Source organism: Cupressus sempervirens, chromosome 8 (assembly GCF_028749045.1).
Source record: "Cupressus sempervirens isolate cs-2001-9-10 chromosome 8, ASM2874904v1, whole genome shotgun sequence".
Lineage (NCBI taxonomy): Eukaryota > Viridiplantae > Streptophyta > Pinopsida > Cupressales > Cupressaceae > Cupressus > Cupressus sempervirens.
In genome coordinates, this window is record NC_143125.1 from 572,074,743 (window position 1) to 572,094,952 (window position 20,210).

The 20,210-nt window shown below is 32.8% G+C and overlaps 1 protein-coding gene across 1 annotated transcript in view; it reads right to left on the reverse strand.

The window, feature by feature from the left end:
• Positions 1–603: 603 nt before the first annotated feature.
• Positions 604–20,210, reverse strand: part of LOC149543679 (uncharacterized) — a 196,838-nt gene continuing 177,231 nt past the window's right edge. The window contains exon 10 of the mRNA XM_089798438.1: positions 604–654. Coding sequence (XP_089654564.1) covers positions 619–654 — 36 coding nt within the window. The 3' untranslated portion in view covers positions 604–618. The remainder of the gene's footprint in view (positions 655–20,210) is intronic.

The following is a 20,210-nucleotide window of genomic DNA, read 5'->3' on the forward strand; positions in this document are numbered from 1 at the left end:
AAAGAAAAGGGATTCAAACAAAAGTTTTCCTCATAAATCCTCCATTCACAATTCATTGCATTGGATTCTCATATAATCAATTGCTTTCTATTGCTCCAATACTCTATGCATGAAAGTTCAAAAATCAAAATGATACATTTTGTTCTCCACTCTCCACCAAATGCCTGCAGGGTGGTGACAGTTAGAGCCTTGTTGGTTTATCCCATACAAAGGTTTCCTCTAACTTGCTCACTCACTTCAATTCAATGCATTACAAGGTTTTTCTAACCTTCTTACAATTCCCTAACTATTGAACTAATCTTATGACCGATCAACTTCCTTTTTTCAATGTTTGTGCAACTTTGCAAAACCTTGAATTTTTGTAACTCGTCAACAAATTTCACATTTTTGCACAAATGACTTCCAAACTTTGTTTAAACCCTCCTAACACATCAAAATGGACTAAATAAGGCCATTTACACCCGTTTTACCCTTCCATGGGCTTATTTGCATGATTTGACCATATGGACAATTTCAGAACCTTACTAGGCACCTTTGACAACTTTGTACAAATGGCTTTATTTAGCCTTACATGTTCAATCATCATGCCTCAAAATGACCATAAATATCACTGATAAGTCACCAATAAGCCAACTTCTTGTGAGAAGTAGAGGACTGCGAGAAATGGCTACAAATTATTGTCAATGCTAAATTGCAAAATGTCGCTGGTAAAATGCTAAGTTACAACCAATAAATCATGAAAAATTTGGCAATAAATGACTATTTTCTAACATCCACAGGTTTGATAAACTATGACAACCCAACAAAGGACCAAAATATATTTTGATAATGCCTCTTGAATTTCAGAGAGGGTAGAAAGGTTTAGGAAGAGGAATGCCATCATTTACAACCTTATAAATCAATTTATTGTGGATTTGAAGCAGATTGAAAGAGATTTTTCAAGCAAATTCACATTCACAAGTAACTTTTCAAAATTCTCTCTTTTGTTTTAAAATTGTGTTGTCTTGTATGAAATGCATCTAAGTTTATACAAACCATTTCCAATTTACTCTAACTCCTTTTAGAAGGTAATGAATAAGATCTAATACAAATTTTTAGTAATTTTTGCATATATTTTTCTCAAAATATTCATCTTTTATTTAAAAAATTTATAAGCTAACACCTTTTTTTCTTTCAAGTTTCAGCTATGTCTAAACTTATCTAAAGTTTTAAACTTTGTTTCTAAATTTCTTTATTGAATTTCTGAACTTGTGCCCTCATTTTGTGTGTAACATGTGTAGGTTGATTCTTCATCAAAATGGCAAGTACAAATGCCTCTACAATTGGGCCTGTCAATGCCCCAGGAGATGCATGTCCATCGAGATATGTAGGAATGCATGCTAAAGGGTCTAGAGACAAGGCACAGGCGTATACTTTTAAGGGCCTAACTTTAATACCATAATATGCATAAAATGCGAAAAAGTTATTGGTCAAGGCATATCTTGTGTGAAAGACCACCTTGGAGGGATCATAAAGCATGACACAAGGATTTATGAAAACACCACAACTGAAATAAACAGAGATGAATGCCTTGCTATGTGCCTAGGAAAAAACAAAGTTATAGAGGGAAAAAACAAAATTGGTCATGAGGGCAACCATTCCCAAATCACAAGGTATCTCAAGGCTCACACTATCTCTTTTTTAAGAATCATTCATTATTTCCCAATCACCATCCTTTGTTTACAATCTACATTTTGCTAAAACAATGATCATTGATTCATTTCATAATAAAATAGTGTGGGTTGTGACTAGGTATCCAAGAAAACCTCAAGGAAGAAGAAGCACTTGAGGGCATAGTGGGCTCACAACATGGCCGATGGATCCGCAAATCTACCATTCCCATGGCTTCCACTTAAGCTGGTTCTAGTAGACCACAACCACACACATCTTCCTTAGATGGCTTTTTTGTGCACAAAAACACTTCAGGAGCACAATCATCAATAGAAGGTATTGTGTGGAACAACGATGTGCATCGGCAAGTTGACATTCAATGTGTTGATTTTTGTTTTTTCAACATCTCATTCAATGTTGCAGCTAACCCCTATTGGCTAAATTTTCTGACTTGAATTATTGTAGTAGGAAAAGCCTACAAGGTGTTAAGGGTTAAGATTGTCTAGAAGAATCTAGAGAAGAGGCTTCCTAGAGCCTTCCATTGTACAACCCAGATTAGATGTAGAACATTCTAGGATATAGAATACTCTAGAAAAGGAGTTTCTAGATTTTGGTATTACATGTATAAATATGTTATGTGCACATACAAGCTGTGCATTGTTAGAAGACCTGATGCATGTAAGCAAGCTAGAGTAATATATTGTTGTTTATCGGCTATATATCTATGTTTTGCCCTACTTTCTACATTACAACAGTTATTACTTTGGTTTTTATGTTGTTCATGACCTGTTTTAACACAAGGTACCTACTGAAGAGCACACGATTACACTGAGAATGGGGATAAATCAGTACAATAACAACTTTTCCAATTTAAAACATTTTTATCTAAACAATTACTTTAATAACCTTAGATGTTAAAATAGACAATTATGCACATGAACACAAATACACAATGATTTATGTGGAACTGAAAATCTAATACAGGAGAAAACCACAACAAGTATATGCTTTTATATAAACTCATTCTTTTACAATGTAGACTCCAACCTACTAGAGGCTCCAACCCCTATGTTTATGAACACTGACTCACTAGAAGCTCCAATTCCCACACTTCACAGGCATCGACCTACTGGAAGCACCAACTCCCACTGATGTCTTTGTGAGTACCAACCCACTACACACAAACTGATTCTCCACCTTGGCAATCTTGTCAACTCAACTAATGATAGACAAATAAATCATTCCCTTTTGTACTTCACTTTATAGCTCCACTTCAAGTCTAGATAGATTCTTTGACGCACCTTTCTTTTATAACTTGTCTTCCTGAAGTCATTTTTTACTAAAGATATGTATTTTTCATTTACTCCACAAACTCTGATATATATTAGATTTTCAATCTTAATATATATGTGTATTTATTTTTACTACTCTTACTTCTGATCTCTCAAATATTTCCACACACTCACTTTTTACATTTCTTTTGCTATCTCTTATATACCTTATTGCATACCTTCTTATTGCTTATTCATTTTTCTTTTCTTCTACTCACATTTCTATTTTTTCTATCTTTCACTCATATTCTTCCTTGACTTCAGATAATATTTTAATTCTATTCAATCATCATACACACTCCACTCTTCTCTATTTTATCTATTCATATATTTGTCACTGTTTGGCTGTTGGAATAGGAATAGGGGAATAGGAATAGCTATTCTGGAATAGAAAATGGGGCTATGTATTCTTATTCCCTATTTGGTTCAGCCAATATTTGATGAAGAATTTGCGGACCCCAAAATTTATGTTTTCTAAAATAAATAAAAGTGGAATAGGAATACATATTCCAATAACACCTATTTGGGTGGAATTACAAAACCTCGTTTTTGGGCCAAAATTGGAATACGTATTCCTATTTTACTTCGTATTCCAATTTCGATTTGGTGCATCCAAACGAAGAATTCAAAATTTTAAGAATTTACGTATGCTTATTCCGCTTGTATGCTCGTTGCCAAACAGGCCTTACATTTTCATTTTCCACATCTTTTATTTTTCTTCAATCAAAGTGCTATATATATGTATAAGCTGTGAAAGGACACATCTTTTCATATGAAACGTATCCTTTTATTAGCCATATCTCTTTACTAATATATTTCTTAATTACCTTTTTCTAATCGCTGTTTTCATTAATCAATTTGGATTTTTGATCCATCGGCTACGCTTTAAAAAAATCTTTATTACTCTAATTGGCATAATTTGAATTTTAAAATTCATATGTTATCTCCAGCATGTGGTTCGTGGCTGACGTGTTTGGTCTGGATAAAACTTCTTTCATGTGTATTATTGATCATTACTTATTTTCCAAAAACCATGGCATTAATAGTATATAAAAGACGCAATAATATTATGTAATGTTGGCTCCTTCATTAAGTGTCGATTTTGTCTTACGTGGATCTTTTATATACTTTCCTCCGTGACGGTTCTTTGGCTCACCTGCTGTGCATTTAATCGCTCTAGCGAAATTATTTCATCTCTTTAAAATATAATGTCAGCCTTAGGATTATCTGTCTTCCACAATCCCTGAGTACGTCTCCTCTGTTCATGCAACTATTTTATCTCCCCTTTCATCATCGTTATCTGTATATTAATAATTGCTGCTTGAAACACTTTGAACGCTGAAAGTTATCTATCATTTCTTAACACTTTCACGATAACCATTGTCTCCAAATCTGATTTCTTAATTCTGCCTTTTCCTTATACGTTTGGAATTTCACAACTCCATCACTACTTCAAGTTATTTTCTATTTGTTTCCCTCACACGGCTTATGCAATAATTTAATGAAGTCTCTGCCTTTACTTTGAATGTTGGAATCATAGATGGTCGCTCATTACCGTCATTGCTTTATTTGGTATTTGTCGTTTCTATAGTCTTGGAATATGTCTCGCTGAAATTGCCACTATTTTCTCTGTATTACAAGCTGCTTACAATTCCATCTTATCGGGTTATATAAATACTGTCACATAACCTTCCATATTGTGGTTCTTTTCCTTTGTATGTTTTTAGTTGTTTTTAATTTGAGCGTTGTAATCAAACATAGTTACGTATAAACTTTGTTGTACGGCTATCGCTGTTGGAAAAACGTCAGAGTCTAGACTTTCTGTAATAATCGTCTTGACCAAGTCTTTCAGCACCATGTACGGTCTTACATGGCTCTTGACCATCTCTTCATTTAAATCGGCCGGGCTTAACCGGCACTTCGAGTGTGTCATACAATGTGGGACCACTTATTCTGCAACACTTCTCTGTTTGCATCTGCCCTTGTCTGGCATTTAACAGTCACGGTCACTGCAACTTCTACGCCATCCAGTTGTCACTCACACTCCATTCATAATTTAATGCTGGCGGTTACGTTTAAATTTGAATTTCAAATCTGTGGTCACTCACGATACATTTGTCGGGCTCGGTTCTATTAAATATTCTCTTGACTCGCTTCACCTGCCGAAACAGAATGCTGCTTTGAAGTTTTTTCTTTCTCTATTGTTGCATAGAAATAGAGAGAGCCATGAGCTTCAGAAGCCATTTGAGGCTACGATCTCCAATGGTTAAGCCCAATGCCTTGGACAAAACGTGGACAGAGGAAGAAGGAAAAGCTGAGAGAGATTTAGGCGTTTTGAGAAGGAACGATTCTTCATGGTTCTAAATAAAGATCTGCCCAATGACCCCGATGGCTTGTTTTTAAGATGATTTTACTTGACTTCATAGGAAAGGTAGGTTTCATTGCGAGATCAAATGAGAAGGTGCAGGTTTAATGTTTCCTTATACATTGGTGGATTGAAAATGTTGAGTTTAATATATAAATCAAACATCACTAAAATTGCACGCTCTTTGAAGAACGAAAATGTAGATTATAAGTGAAGATTACATCTGGACTACTGATTTTTTGGACTTGCTCCGCGCCTCATGCTCCCTTGCCTCACTAAAATTTTGAATCAGTACTCGTTGAATGACTTACAATAGTCAACTTTCTGGATAGTCTACCTGCAGGCTTTGTAAATATGCCCTTGTGGATTATACACTATATTAATAAATGTTGTATGGGTTATATAACATCTTCATCTAGATTCAACAGTTCTTTTGTTTCTACTAAGTTAATCATTTGTAATGTGAATAACCTTCTTTGTAAAATAACTCTCCTACAATAATATGAAGGATCAATGCTAATCAAAATCATATCAAGCTTTTGTTCTAGCCATTCCATTTTTCCTCAAAGGTTTTGCTAACTCTAACAATAATACAATATTATAAAGAAGAAAGTGTTTATTTGTTTCTTGTGAACTGTTTTAATTCAGATTTTAAGTGCTCCAAACAATAGAAATGTGTTGCTTAAGCTATATGTTGTTTTTAATAAATCATAATCTTGTGTACCTAATCTACAATGGTAAAAGAGCAATAAAAACTTATTCGTTTTACTCTCTATTATGTTTCACAACTTAAATTTCTCAAGAATGCTTGATATTTTTTCATTATCCTTAAAATGAGTGGATTGGATAAATTCTGCAGAAGCAATTCAATGAAAGTTGTGATATACATTTATGTATCCTTTCACATGTCCTATTAATCTTGTAAACTTTGCAGATTTATCTATCATACAACTTATGTTTCTTAAGGTTATATATGGTATAGTTGAAAGAATTAAATATTTGAATGTATTTTAATGATTGTGATAGTAACTATTGATTAAATATTTACATTTTTTCATCTAATACTTAATATTACTTGTAGATTTTTGCATAATAAAAATGAAGGTGTGCATGTTTTTTCTTACTAGGATTAGATGAGTCTACTATGTGAAAAATTATATTTATCCTACATTATCTTTAGATCATATTAATGATCATTTGAAAAGGTAAGCTTTGGTTGAATAAACATTTGTAGTCCTTCCACTTGAGTTCTATATAGAGATATGTTACATTAAGTCAATAATTGGTATAAGGGATCTAATTGACTTAATTTTTCACTATTCTAGATTGACAAAAAATAATTCTCACATATGAGAATCATGTATAATGTATAATCTATCATCCAAGTCACATGAACCATTGAGTAATGCTCAAAAGATCACACTAAATATGCTACACTTTAACTACATAACACCACATTATCTACCCTTGGTAACCTACTACTAGGAAGATAATTAGGAAGATGTAATATGTCCATAAATTCAAGGATGCCTCAATCACTTATACTAATAAGCCTATGCCAGTGAAAAGAGCCATATTATGCATGCACAAACTCTTTGGATTATTTTTTCATTGCATAAACTTGGAGCAAAATTATTCTCTCATGTCAATGTATAATTGTAAACTATATGAACACCCCTACAATTCAATGGTAGTTATCACATAGACAACACATTCTCCCACACTTGAGAATCTATCAATAGAGAAATCAATTTCATAATGCAAGTCATCTATATGCACAAAAATTTCTCTAATCACCTACACTATATATAAATGAAGAGAAATTATGTGAGGTATAGATAGAAATCACCTACACCATATATAAATGGAGAGAAATTGTGTGAGGTATACATAGATGTATCTGTTAAAACAATGTCCAATTTTTGAGAGTAGGAAGAATGAATAAAATATTAAATGTAAAAAGCCATCACTTAGATAATTAACAATCTTGAATAGTCACCTCATTACACATTCAAAGATTAATAAAGAAAAACAAAAATACAATAACATCACACTTTTTATAGGGTCTTTAATACATATATAAAAGGGAAAAAGGAGGGACAAATTATTGCCAGACATGGATGAGGAGTATAAACCCAAAGAGGAAGCAGAAATGATATAGAGAATATAGAGGATTTTGACTTATGCATGGAGTGTGAAAGCCTAACTTGACATAATATAATATCACTATTAAAGGTGTAACAAACTTTTACAACTTTTTAATATATAAAAACTCTGCAATCACTTGTTTAAAACCCTCTCACTCCTCTATATATCTCTCTCCCACATTATTGTCTCCCTCCCCTTTTATTACTCTCTCTCTCTCTCTCTCTCTCTCTCTCTCTCTCTCTCTCTCTCTCCCTCGCATCTTTTTGTGACTTGAGACAACTGGTTGTGAACATTGAGAAGACTCATGTTATGGTCTTCAATGGTTTGGAGACCTTTCATGTCCATTTCCACTTCCAAGGTCGAGAAATCGAGATTGCTTCATCTTACACATACCTTAGGGTTAAGTTCTCTAGGCCCCATTTTAGGTTACGAAAAGCCATTTAGCCTTGAATTTGCAAAGCATTGGGTTCCCTTGCCATGCTTGAGAGATAATTCTTTAGACATCACTTCCTAGATACCTCAATTGTGTTTACCCTCTTGGATTCCTTAGTTAGACCTACATTGTTCTATGGTTCAGTGATATGGGGGCCTTCCATTTTAGACTCGGATTGGGCCTTGATCAAGATTATCCATATTTTTCTCCTCCATCAGATTAACAAATGCCAAAAATCCACCCCCCACAATGTTATTTTGGCTGAGTTTGGTGCCCACCCTTTCAGATTGGCGGTCAACTTTGACCTAATATGGTTCCTCCACCACCTTTGTGGCTTTGCAAACTCAACTAAAGGATGACACAAATACCCTTCCTTGGTATACTACTCTTCAGTTGCTATTACAGATTCCTTTCCCACCTCTAAGGCCCATTATTTGTACACCCAAGCTGCTATCCTTCTGAGATTGGTCGGGATAGACATTAACTGTCTCCCTCTCTACCATTTCCCATTGGATGCTCCATCTCACCTCCTCCCCTCTTGACACGAGTTCAACAGATATGTTAGACTTGACATCTATAAAAGGAGGCTTAGCATTTTGTGCTAATATTTGGCCCATATGATAGTACTTGGATCTACCTCTTAGATTTTCAAATTTTTGTTCAATATCAATTTGTTTCTGTCTTTTATTTATATTTTTCTACATATTTATCTAATTAGTACCTTATTTAGGTACAAGATTGATTACTAAGAGGGGGTTGAATCAATAATCACCAATTTTTAGATCTTACAACTTTTAGTACTATTTACCAATAAGATTCAATTCTACCTATAATACTATTATCGATTACGTGCATGAACATTCACATAGAATAATAAAGTAAACACATAATAGTAATATCAATATTTATCTCGTGGAAACCTATTTTAGGTGAAAAGCACAGTGTGAGAACAATGCTCCCAAATACTACACTCTTCGAGAATATGCTATGTTAGAAGCTTGCTTGATTAAGGGTTACAAAACACTATAAAATATACCTTGTTAAACAATTTTCCTCTCTCTCTCTCTCTCTCTCTCTCTCTCTCTCTCTCTCTCTCTCTCTCTCTCTCTCTCTCTCTCTCTCTCTCTCTCTCTATCTATCTATCTATCTATCTATATATAATGATATTTACACTATTAGGAATAACCTTTCTAAAGGATTTCGACACTATAATCTAAGAATTTTACCTTGTTAAAGGTTTTACAATAGACCTATCAGGATCACCCTTTCAAGGGATTTCAACTATTACAATGACAAGAAGGTAACATAAACAAAATTATCTATAGTTTTCACTTCCTTTCTATATTAGATCCCTTAAATCTCTTTAGCATAATAATATACCATCATGCCTTCAACTTTGATTATAACTCACTTACTACTTCTACACAACTTTGTCAATAGCCTCTACTCTGCTTCCTTTTCCAACCACACTTCTTCCAGTCATGATAGAAAAACTTGTCTTCTTTCTTTCACTTAAATATAGCATGAGTCATGAAAAATCTAAACCTAGTTCCAACAATCATAATACCATGATTTCATCCTTTTGTTTAAACCTCTCAAACAATCTTCTTTGCTTTAACCTAATGCTGACTTTTGACATTTCTCGCTACTTTGATAAGATATTTAGTGCTCTGATAAGTCCTACTTCTATGGTAGTCCAATAGGAAAACTCAATTACTAAATTTCTTTTATTGTTTATGAGCTATACTGATGTAAATTGGGTTGGCAGTACAATGGACAAAAGGAGCACTTTAGGGTGTTGTTTCAGTTTGTGATCAGGCATTATATCTTGGTTTAGCAAGAAGCAAAAATATGTGGCTCTAAGTTTAGCAAAAGCAGAATACATAGCAGTTATCATGGCGACATGTGAAGCTATATGTCTTCGTAAGTTGTTAGTAGCCTTGTTTGGTCAAAAAGTTGAAACTACTATGATACACTATGATAATTAGAGTTGCATCAAGTTTTCTGAGAATCCAATAATTCATGATAGGTCTAAACATATAGACATCAAATATCACTTCATCAGAGATTGTGTACAACGGGGGGTTGTTTATCTACAGTACATATCTATAGAGGAGCGGGTAGCAGACAATCTAACTAAGGCATTGGGGAAGGGGAAATTCATCTTCTTTAGAGATAAGTTGGGTGTCATGCAAAACAACTTCCTCACTAAGAGATAGTTTTAGTTTTAGGTAGCTTGGATAGTTGTTAATCCTTATGTGATTAATTAGAAAATATTTATTTATTAATTGACTCCTTCTAGAAGTAACTAGTAATCTATTGGTTAGGTTGTTTTAATTGAGAAGAAACTAGAAACTTCTTGGTTAGGTTGTTATCAAGAAGCAACTAGAAACTTCTTGGTTAGGTTATCTTGATCAAGAAGCAACTAGAAACCTCTTGGTTAGGTAGTATAAAAGGGGGGTCAAGGGGGGCATTTGGAGAACATAACATAGGAACACAAGTTGTAGAAGCATTTGTAGTGATAGCAAATGGTCTTGCAATGTTAGCAAGGGTACAGTGATAGCGTTGGGCATCGCAATGAGGAATATCAGGACGAAGGTTGTCTGAATTTTTCTAGTGAGAGGCAAGGAATTTTATATCTCTTGATTTGCTAAAGTTAATATATTTTTGATCTACAGAACTGGTTTTCCTTTAGGGTTTTTTCCAAGGATGATTTGTCCAAAAATATTGTGTTCTTTGTGTTGTGAATTTATTTCCGTATTTTATTGGTGAAGTTGCAGTTGTGTTAGATATGAATTATTTTTTCAGCAATTTAATAATCGTTTGCAATAGGAGATAAATAATCGGTGGCTGCAACAGGAATTTTCACACTACCTCCTGAATTAAGGAAAAGGTAAGTAGAAGGAAAGTGATTCTTTAATATTAATATGAAGATTATTTTATCAAAAATATTTTGTCACATCTTTATTTTATTTTTACAATTTTCAAAATAAAAGATGAGCATTGAAACAACGAAATTTTATAAAATATCTTCAAATTAATTTTCACATTATTTTGAATATTTCATGAAGATATTAAAGTTTTGAAAAATGATAACGAGTAATCAACTTAATGGAAATTTATTGGATCTTTATGAAAGCGCAATATTATAAACATAATACCATCAAACTAAAACTTAACATATTTATATATAGTGAGGGAAAATGTTCTTTATACATTACTTAGTAGTACTTGTGAGAAAATATTTATTTTTGAATTTATTTTTTAAATCTCTAATATTGAGAAACGATGAGTTATTTAGGGAAATGTATTAATGCTACATTTTTATTTCAAAGGTATAAGTGCATATATTATATATCATTCAGACATTTCTCTTAGCATTTATCGTTAAAATAAAATTTGAAGGTAATAATAAAGTTGAGGCAAAAGGTATATCTTTGAGGGTATTAGAGTATTTTAAAGAGAATATTCTAATTCATTTTTATGTTAAAACTTTAGATGAGGAATATATTTTCACGGTTAAAAATATACACTCCTCACGATGAAATGTTTAAGGGATATTGCTTTCCTACCATATATTAATAAGAAGAGTCAACATTAGGGTAAATTTTTATTTTGAAAATATATCTTTAAATCATGTTTAAAGTCCAATTAAATATTTTATCAAAAATAAATTGTTTTGACAATGTTTTGTGTGTAGGAAGGATGCATAAATTATCTGGGATAAACATAAAGATGAGGTAAGGTTTTGATTTATTTTAAATTAAGTTATCTTACCATATTATTTTTTGTGTAGGATTTGTTTCTCGGGTGATCAAGAGCATGGGAATATTTTTTGAATAAAATAAATGAGAATCAAAGAAACATTATAAAACACATTTGATTATCAAAGATTTAATTCTCAAATCAAAGGATGTCACTATTGAAAAGAATGGTGTTCATGATTTGAATCTTTGGAATTGATATTTTAAGATATTTAAATTGCATTGTAATTAATGTAATTCAGTTGTATTTAGTTAATAGTTAGTCTAGTCACAATGGTGTCAAGCTTGTATGAATCCTTTCATTTTCTATGAAGATTGTTAAGACCGTTTGCAATAAAGATACAAAAAGATACACAACATTAGAGTATAATAGACATATCAAGAACAAATGATTTTATAGTTTTAGGTATGTATTGAAATTGAACATCACATAATTGTACTTCCTTATTTTGAAGCAATTTAAAGATTATTCTTGTCATCTCAATTTGGGAAAAAATAATTTCAATTACTTGCATCAAATATTGTCCTCTTGGATTCCTTACTGTCGTTTGATAGATTTAACCTAATATATTCTCTTGATCATCAAAGTTGTATGCTATGCAAAATTTATTTAACTAGCCTTCTTTGGCTAAAGTTATATTCATTTACACTAGGGTTTTATATTTTAAGTTCTCCTTGAGTAGTGTTTGATGGTTGTGCATGTTGTCTCCAAAAGGTTGATGATAGTTAGTCCATGTAAGAAAGAATTTGTTTGTTCACAATTGGACAAGGGATCGGTCTTGCCTATTCCATTTAAGTTGACATATACCTCTGTAGTTGGTCAAGCTCGTTACCTTATGCATATTCATATAATTGAATCAGTATCATTCATACTCTCAATTTTTTATCAAGCATCCCAAAAGCATTTTGGTCATGGTTTTGATTTATCTCAAGAACCTCTTTCCCTCTTGAGATAAATCATTTGAAGCCTACAATAAAAATCCTTTAACTAGTTTCGAAGGTTAGGGTATAGGTTAGCCTACAATAAAAATCATGTAATACTTTAAGAGCCTAAAGTGCAAGGGATTTTGGTCTTTGAGGATCATTCATGTTCATTGGCCAAATTTACTTGGAAGATCCCAAGATTGAGTAGGAAAACTCATAGGATTTGCTACTAGTCGATTTGGGCACCAACAGATCTCACATTCCATAATCATTTCTCTTAGTAATGCATATATTTTCATCTACATTATCCATAACCAAATTCATTTTGATTAAGATTTGTCTCTTGAACAAACTTTGATACAATTCTAAGATTATCACTTTGTCTCTATGACCATGTAGAATGGTGATTACAAAAACCACTACAATATGTGTGTTAGTCTTAATTATGCTTTGCATTCATCATCAATTATAATCTCAATTAAAAGTTCACCCTAGAATGACATCTCTCTTGTACCTATTTTAATGTGAATAGTGTATCCATTGTGAGAGAATTCAATTCACAATGGTCACAAGATAGCTAGAGGGACTAGTGTAGAGAAACAATATCTAATATCCTGTTTGAAATGCCCTTGTAACTATGCATGCATCCTTTTTAGCCTGAAATGGCTTAAGGAACACATTGCAAGGATTTTCATGTCATAATTAATATGAGTACAACATCTTATATTAGATGAATATATTAATGATTAGTAAGGGTGGAGACAACACAAAAATTTCATACAAAAGAGAAAACACAGATGGGCTAAACATGAGAAAAAGTAATGAAAGAATAATAATTAATATAATTTATTTTTTGCATGTAGTCATAATATTTAATATAATTTACTTAAGTATAGTAACATATAAGTTTGCAAAATATAATAATTTAGTCAAAATCGAATAATTAATTTGAAATTTGATAATTTAAGAGTGAAAACATGAATTATTTTATTAAGGAAAATATGATTTGATTTAAAATAAAACTAATTATTTATATAATAATTTTATTAATCAAAATTATATAATATTAATTTTTAATATTTATAAGGCAATAGCCTTTAACACAATGATTAATTATGAGTCTCATATGTGAGAGGTTTTGGGTTGAATCTACAACAACTTAATAAATTATAGTAATAATTCATCAAAGAACATAATAATAATAAGTCTTTATTTCTGTACTTAGGTTATATAGCTAAATATAAAAACGAAATTTATAATTATAATATACACTTATTTAAGAATATTATGCCTATTTGTGTACAAGTATAAATTTGTATGTTTTATAGGTAAATAAAAAAAGTAAAATTTGCACATATTTATATTACTAATATTATAATTACATATGAATTATTATAATTTTGAAAGTTGTATATTGAGTTTGTGAACAAATAATTATAATATAAATTATTTTTCTCACACTAATGAAAAATAATTGTGATGATATTATAAAAAAACAAAAAAACAAAAAAATTAGATGGAGATAGATTTGTTTAAATAGATGTATAGCTTATAGAAAATACTAAGGCAGGGTCTCATGAGGGGGGGCTATAGGTCTATTTTTCAAGTAGATATAAGAGGTCCCATAGGAAATGTTTTGAGGGGCTACAAGATTAATTAGAATATTTTCCTTCATAATAGGAACCTCATATTTTTAGGAAGAGATGAAAATAGGGTGGAGTTGGAAATAGCGCCACTAGCTTAGGGGAAAACTAGCCATTTGTCAAAAACTGACACTTTAAAACTAAAAAAGTCTTTATCATAAAATAACTTTTAGAAGGTTTTTCAATAAATTTGGGAGCTGAAACATTAAAGTGAAACAAATTACAAAATCCATAGGACCACTCAACTTACAAATTTTCTAAAAAAATTCAGGGTGTAGCTCTATTTTTAAGGAAGCTGGCATCCATGAGACTCCAGCCTAGTAAGTAGAAAGCCTTTTTTTAATCAAAACATGTATCTTAATTATAATTTTAAAATTACATTTTTTATAATTTTCAATTTTGCAAAGTGGTTGCTTTTATGTACAAGACGTTGTTCAACTCGTCAAATGACAGAGTAATGCAGCTGGAAGACCAAGTTGATGTTAATGGGACTATGTTATGTTATGATACAGGGGAAAAGCCCATATTGACCCGTTCTTCCCAACAATAAATTGTCACGAAGAATATTCCTTTGTTCATATATTCAAAAACAAACTATTCGTGAAACTCCATGGCATAAACAATTTTTCTATGAACAAGTCACACTACTGTAATGAGTTTGGGAATGAAACATAAGAACGTCTTATATACACATTATTTTTTAATCCTTTAGTGCTTAAGCCTTTTCTTTACGATGTAAAGTCTCCATGGCATTCAGGGGTCATTGCTAAAAAGTAGGAAATAGGTGATATTGGGAAAAAAATTGATTCTAGTAAAAGAGTTATTTTTGATGTGGACGAGTGCCCTCTCTTTTTTGCTGATAACTCTTTACAACTTTAGAAAATTGATTCTTGTTTCCATACGAAGTAACAGCACAGCAAATATAAAATCAAAGATCCAGTCAAAGATCCAGTCAGCCTAAAAGGGTGAAGAATCATTCCTTCTCAAAATGCCTAAATCTCTCTCAACTTTTCCTTCTTCCTCTGTCCACGTTTTGTCCAAGGCATTGGATTTAACCATTGGAGATCATAGCCTCAAATGGCAAGGTGATGGCTCTCTCTATTTCTATGCAACAATAGAGAAAGAAAAAACATCAAAGCAACATTATGTTTCAACAGGTGAAGCGAGTCAAGAGAAAATATTTAATAGAACTGAGCCCGGCAAATGTATCTTGAGTGGCCTGGGCGGGAGACACAGATTTGAGATTCAAATTCAAACCTAGCCGCCAGCGTTAAATTATGAATGGAGTGTGAGCGATAACTGGTTGGCGTACAAGTTGCAGTGACCGTGACTGTTAAATGTTAAACAAGGGCAAATGCAGACGGAACTAACGGAAAAGAGAGAAGTGTTGCGGAATAAGTGGTCCCATATTGTATGATACACTCGAAGTCAAAGCTTCGAGTGTGCCGGTTAAGCCTAGCCATTTAAATCTCATCAATTTTTTTCATATCGATAATTAGCCTTCCAGACCAGGCTATATTAATATCGTTGCTTCTTACTTACTTTGGTTCCATTTTTACATAGTTGTGTATCCTGATGACATTTGTATATTGTGCGACCTTGCTTCTAAATTTCCACTACTATAGTTTGATCGCTGGAACTAGTCATGTAGCCACATCATAATAAAGAATATAAAACATAATTGCCAAACTCATTAGCGACACCAGAAAAGTTAGTCAAGCAACTCCTGTATTGATGTTTTATTTTATCACTATAGCTTCAACACAGGTTTGTAACTCTTCTGAACTCTTCTTAAGCGGATCTAATTCTTCTTTATCTTTAAGTCACTGCATGTGAAGTTTGCTCATCTTTCATATCATTGTATGTATTCACTGTTCCATTCGATTTAATCATAGATTAGAACTTTAGACTTGATCATCCTTATAAACTTAGCGATATAATCACAAAGTTCTCAACATCTGTTTCCACATCGTAGACCCTTTTGGATAGCACTGATGTCTCATGCCTTTGACAATGATGATGCTAAAATATGCTCATGAAATCCTTTGACATCAATGACAATACTTTCATCACCTACTCTTAAGGACTTGAGTGGGAGGTTAGTTGACTTGTTTTATTTTTCCAATGTCTTACGGTTTTACAATTTACTTATTTTTGTTCAAAATAAGTTTTTTTAATCAAAATTTTGTACTTAATGTCAAGTTAATTTCACACTTGTAGGTTGCTCAAAGATTATGTTTCTAGGGCCAAAGATGTAGTTGATGATCAAAGATTACAATGGAAACAGTTTTTCTGCACCATACTTTCAAATGGATGGATAGATGAAAGAAATCGTACCATCATAAAAGTTTTCATTTCTTGCAAGGATCAAGTGGTCTTTTTGAAATCCTTGGATGCCTCCTTGAAAAAAACTAAAGACAACTGAAACTTTGGCTCTAATGTTAGTGCAAGTTGTGATGGAGGTGGGGGTTGCTAATGTGGTACAAATAATAACTAACAATGCGGCAACATATGTGGCAACTGGTAGGATTCTCGAAGATAAGTATAGCACACTTAATTGGTCTCCTTCTGCAATGCATGTCCTTGACCTTCTTTTGAACAAATAAGAAAACTAAATTGGTTTAGACTGGTTGTAGAGGATGCAAGAAAGATAACAAAATACATCTACTATCATCCCTTGGTTCTCTAATTGATGAGAGATTTTACCTATGGGAAGGATTTTGTTAGACCAATTGCCACAAGGTTTGCATCGATTTTCTTAAAGTTGCAAAGTGTTATTAGCTCTTTGAATCCTTTGAAGCAATTGTTTGTGAGTCTACGACAATTAAACTCAAGCAATTCAAAGAAGCCTAATGGACAAAGTGTCACATACATTGTCTTTCACAAATGCTTTCTCGATGGTGCTACAAAATTTGTGAAGGTAACTTGGAAGCTTCAAAAGTTGAATATTTGATTTTGTTGTATTCAGTAATCAAATATTTCATTATTAATTTCTAACTCTAGTCTCTAATTAATGATAATTGTTTTCTACTTTTCAATTGTAGGTGACTGAGTCCTTGGGTTAAAGTTCTTAGCTTGGTAGATGGGGAGCAAACCCCAATCTTGTATCTTTATGAGACCATGGATGTTGATTTCCTAATATCGCTGCAACTATAATGGCACTACCAATTTTGGTATGTGTTTTTCAATTGCAACAATCAATTATATTTAAATGGAGAATTGAGTTAAGAATAGACATGTCTCTTCAGGGACATGTCCATTCATAATAATAATCATTATAATTATATATGGGTATGTGTAGGATCATGGTGTGTCAAAAAGTGGCGATGTGAAAAAAAATAGAATTTGAAAACGTCTACAAGCGTTTCAAAATTCATTCTGACTTTTTTTCCACTCATCCTAGTACCAAACCTGGAAAGTAGGCCCCCAACCCTTATCGGGTATCCGATTTGATATGGGATACCCGATATTATCAGATATCGAATATAAAATCGGATATCCAATAATATCGCATATCCCATATCAAAACGGATACCGAATAACTGTATTGCTATTTTTAAAAAAAACACAACCCGAGGGTTGCTGTTTTGACAGTGATATAGCATTTTTCGAGCTCAGATATCCATTTTGTAATTGGATATGCGATAATAGGTTTTTATTTTTATTTTTTAAATCAATTTTAGTATAAATTTATCAAATTTTATTATAAATTTATTAGTTTGTTGAATTTGTTAGAATTTAAGTTTTTTTGATAGGAATTGTTAAAATTTAGGTTTTTTTTAATATAAATTATGTTTTGCAAATTAATAGGTATGGCTGACCAAAATGATGATACTGAGGCAAGGAATACTATTCCTCATAACCCCCCACCAAACGATCCAATTTCTCCACAAAATTGTCCACCAAATGATCCTTTACCCCCTCAAAACCCTCCTCGGATCGAGGATTTGATATTTAAAAATCTCACTGAATTAAGGGCTTTGCGAACAACATATAATACTATACCTACATTGGCTCCTATGTTATCTACGTTAAACACCATAGTAGATAACATTGAAACACTTACCAAGGAACAAAATGCCACTTCGTTGGCGTGATGAAATGCATGAGATGTTTGATGATGGGTTGGACTATGATGAGGTTGCGGCCCTCAATATAAGTAAAGATGATTTGGTTGACCTTTTTGTGAACCCAAAAATCAGTTTACTAGTTGACTGCAAAAAGCCCAAACTATTAATTAAGTGGTGCACAAATGATGTCATACGTGCGAACTTTTAGAATCGTTGGTGGATAGTTTTTGACATCACTCCACATAGCAATTTAGAGGTGTCATTTTATTTCCTTAGAAAATTGTATACAGAATTTGTGTTGAAACTCAAGGTGAACTATTCAAGCATGAAGCCCAACATGGGTGTAGGACTAGGAGCTCCTCAGGATAGACCCTCTTCCTAGCAGAAGAAAGTTCACACTTTTGTCCCCCTACCAATGTCTCCCCCCCTCCTCGAGTGCAACATCTTGATATTATCACGAAGGCTAGATCTTAGACCATTAGAGCCATCCATGGACTAAGTAGCCTATTGATATCTCAAGCTAGGTCAGTCCTGCCTCCCCATGTTGATGATGTTGGCATGAGTTCATCATCAGCTAGCTCATCACACGTTTATGTGTCTCATATTTGCATTACATGGAATAATATTTTTCTAGGTCCCATAAGTGATCTTCCTAAGTATCAGTTTGTATTAGCCAAGGATACACAAACCTTGGTGCAAGAGAGGAGGGGCATGCAGAGGCATGGACTCCTTCTATGTCGGTATGTGTATACATTTTATTGTTAAGACATATGTGATTTAATGTTAATTTTTATAATAGAGTAATTTTAATTTTTAAGCCATACTAACTTATACATGCATGTGATCTTCATTCATGTTTAGTTGATGACTGAGGAGGAGCTGTGACAAGTTGATGATGCCACACTCTCGGCTATTTCATTTGGCCTTGATACATCTAAGGTACATTATGTTGTGTTATCATTATTTTTTCTATTTGATATTGTAGCATATATGGTTTCTAATCTTTCTTTTATCTTGCATGTACCACCTGTCCTTGGGGGACAAAGTGCGGGGATGAGCTAGGATCGATTGCCAAAGGAAACGTAATAGGTACTTTCTATGTGATTAAATATCGATGCATTCTTGTAAAATGTTTGTGGTAATGAAATTTAATTACATTTTTTATTGTATAGGGTGTGGCTACTGGCAATGAGCCCATGCAGATTCTGCGTCGTAGACGCTCAGGCATTTCTATTCGCACTGAGAGCCCCATTATATATATAAGTATCATTTATTTTTTATTTTCCTTATCTTCATAAATAAATTCAAAACTGATTTATGTGATATTAACAACTACTATTTTGTATCTCATATTGCACACGAGGTTGGAAGGGAGAGTTTTGTATCTTTGATGATGCAACCACTATATCCTGAGGAGGAGCCTACACTAGTAAGTTGTAGTTTTCTTGATTAAATATGTTATAAATTTAGCATGCTATGAATTATAATGTTATTGTTTAAGTTGTAGATTCATCTTACAAACATATTTGAACATACACAGGCCACAATCAGTGAGGTACAAGCATTGTTGAGGGCGTACGAGAGGACTCCTGACCAGCGCAGGAGGTCAAAGAGAGAGGTATTTATTATGAAAGTTTAATAGTATAAAAGATCATTAAAAAAAAGATCACTATGCATTTGAGTAATTCAATGTTAGATACAAAGAATCATATGAATTTAGTAGTCTAACTTTGAGTTTTCCTTTTTTGTTTATGTAGGAGGCATCTGATCCACCTAGTGCAATGAAGAGACTGCATTTTGATTATCCACCAGTAGCCTAGGAGAGTATAGTTTTCATAGGATGCGTCATGAGACATTTTGAGATGGCATATGCCACATTGTT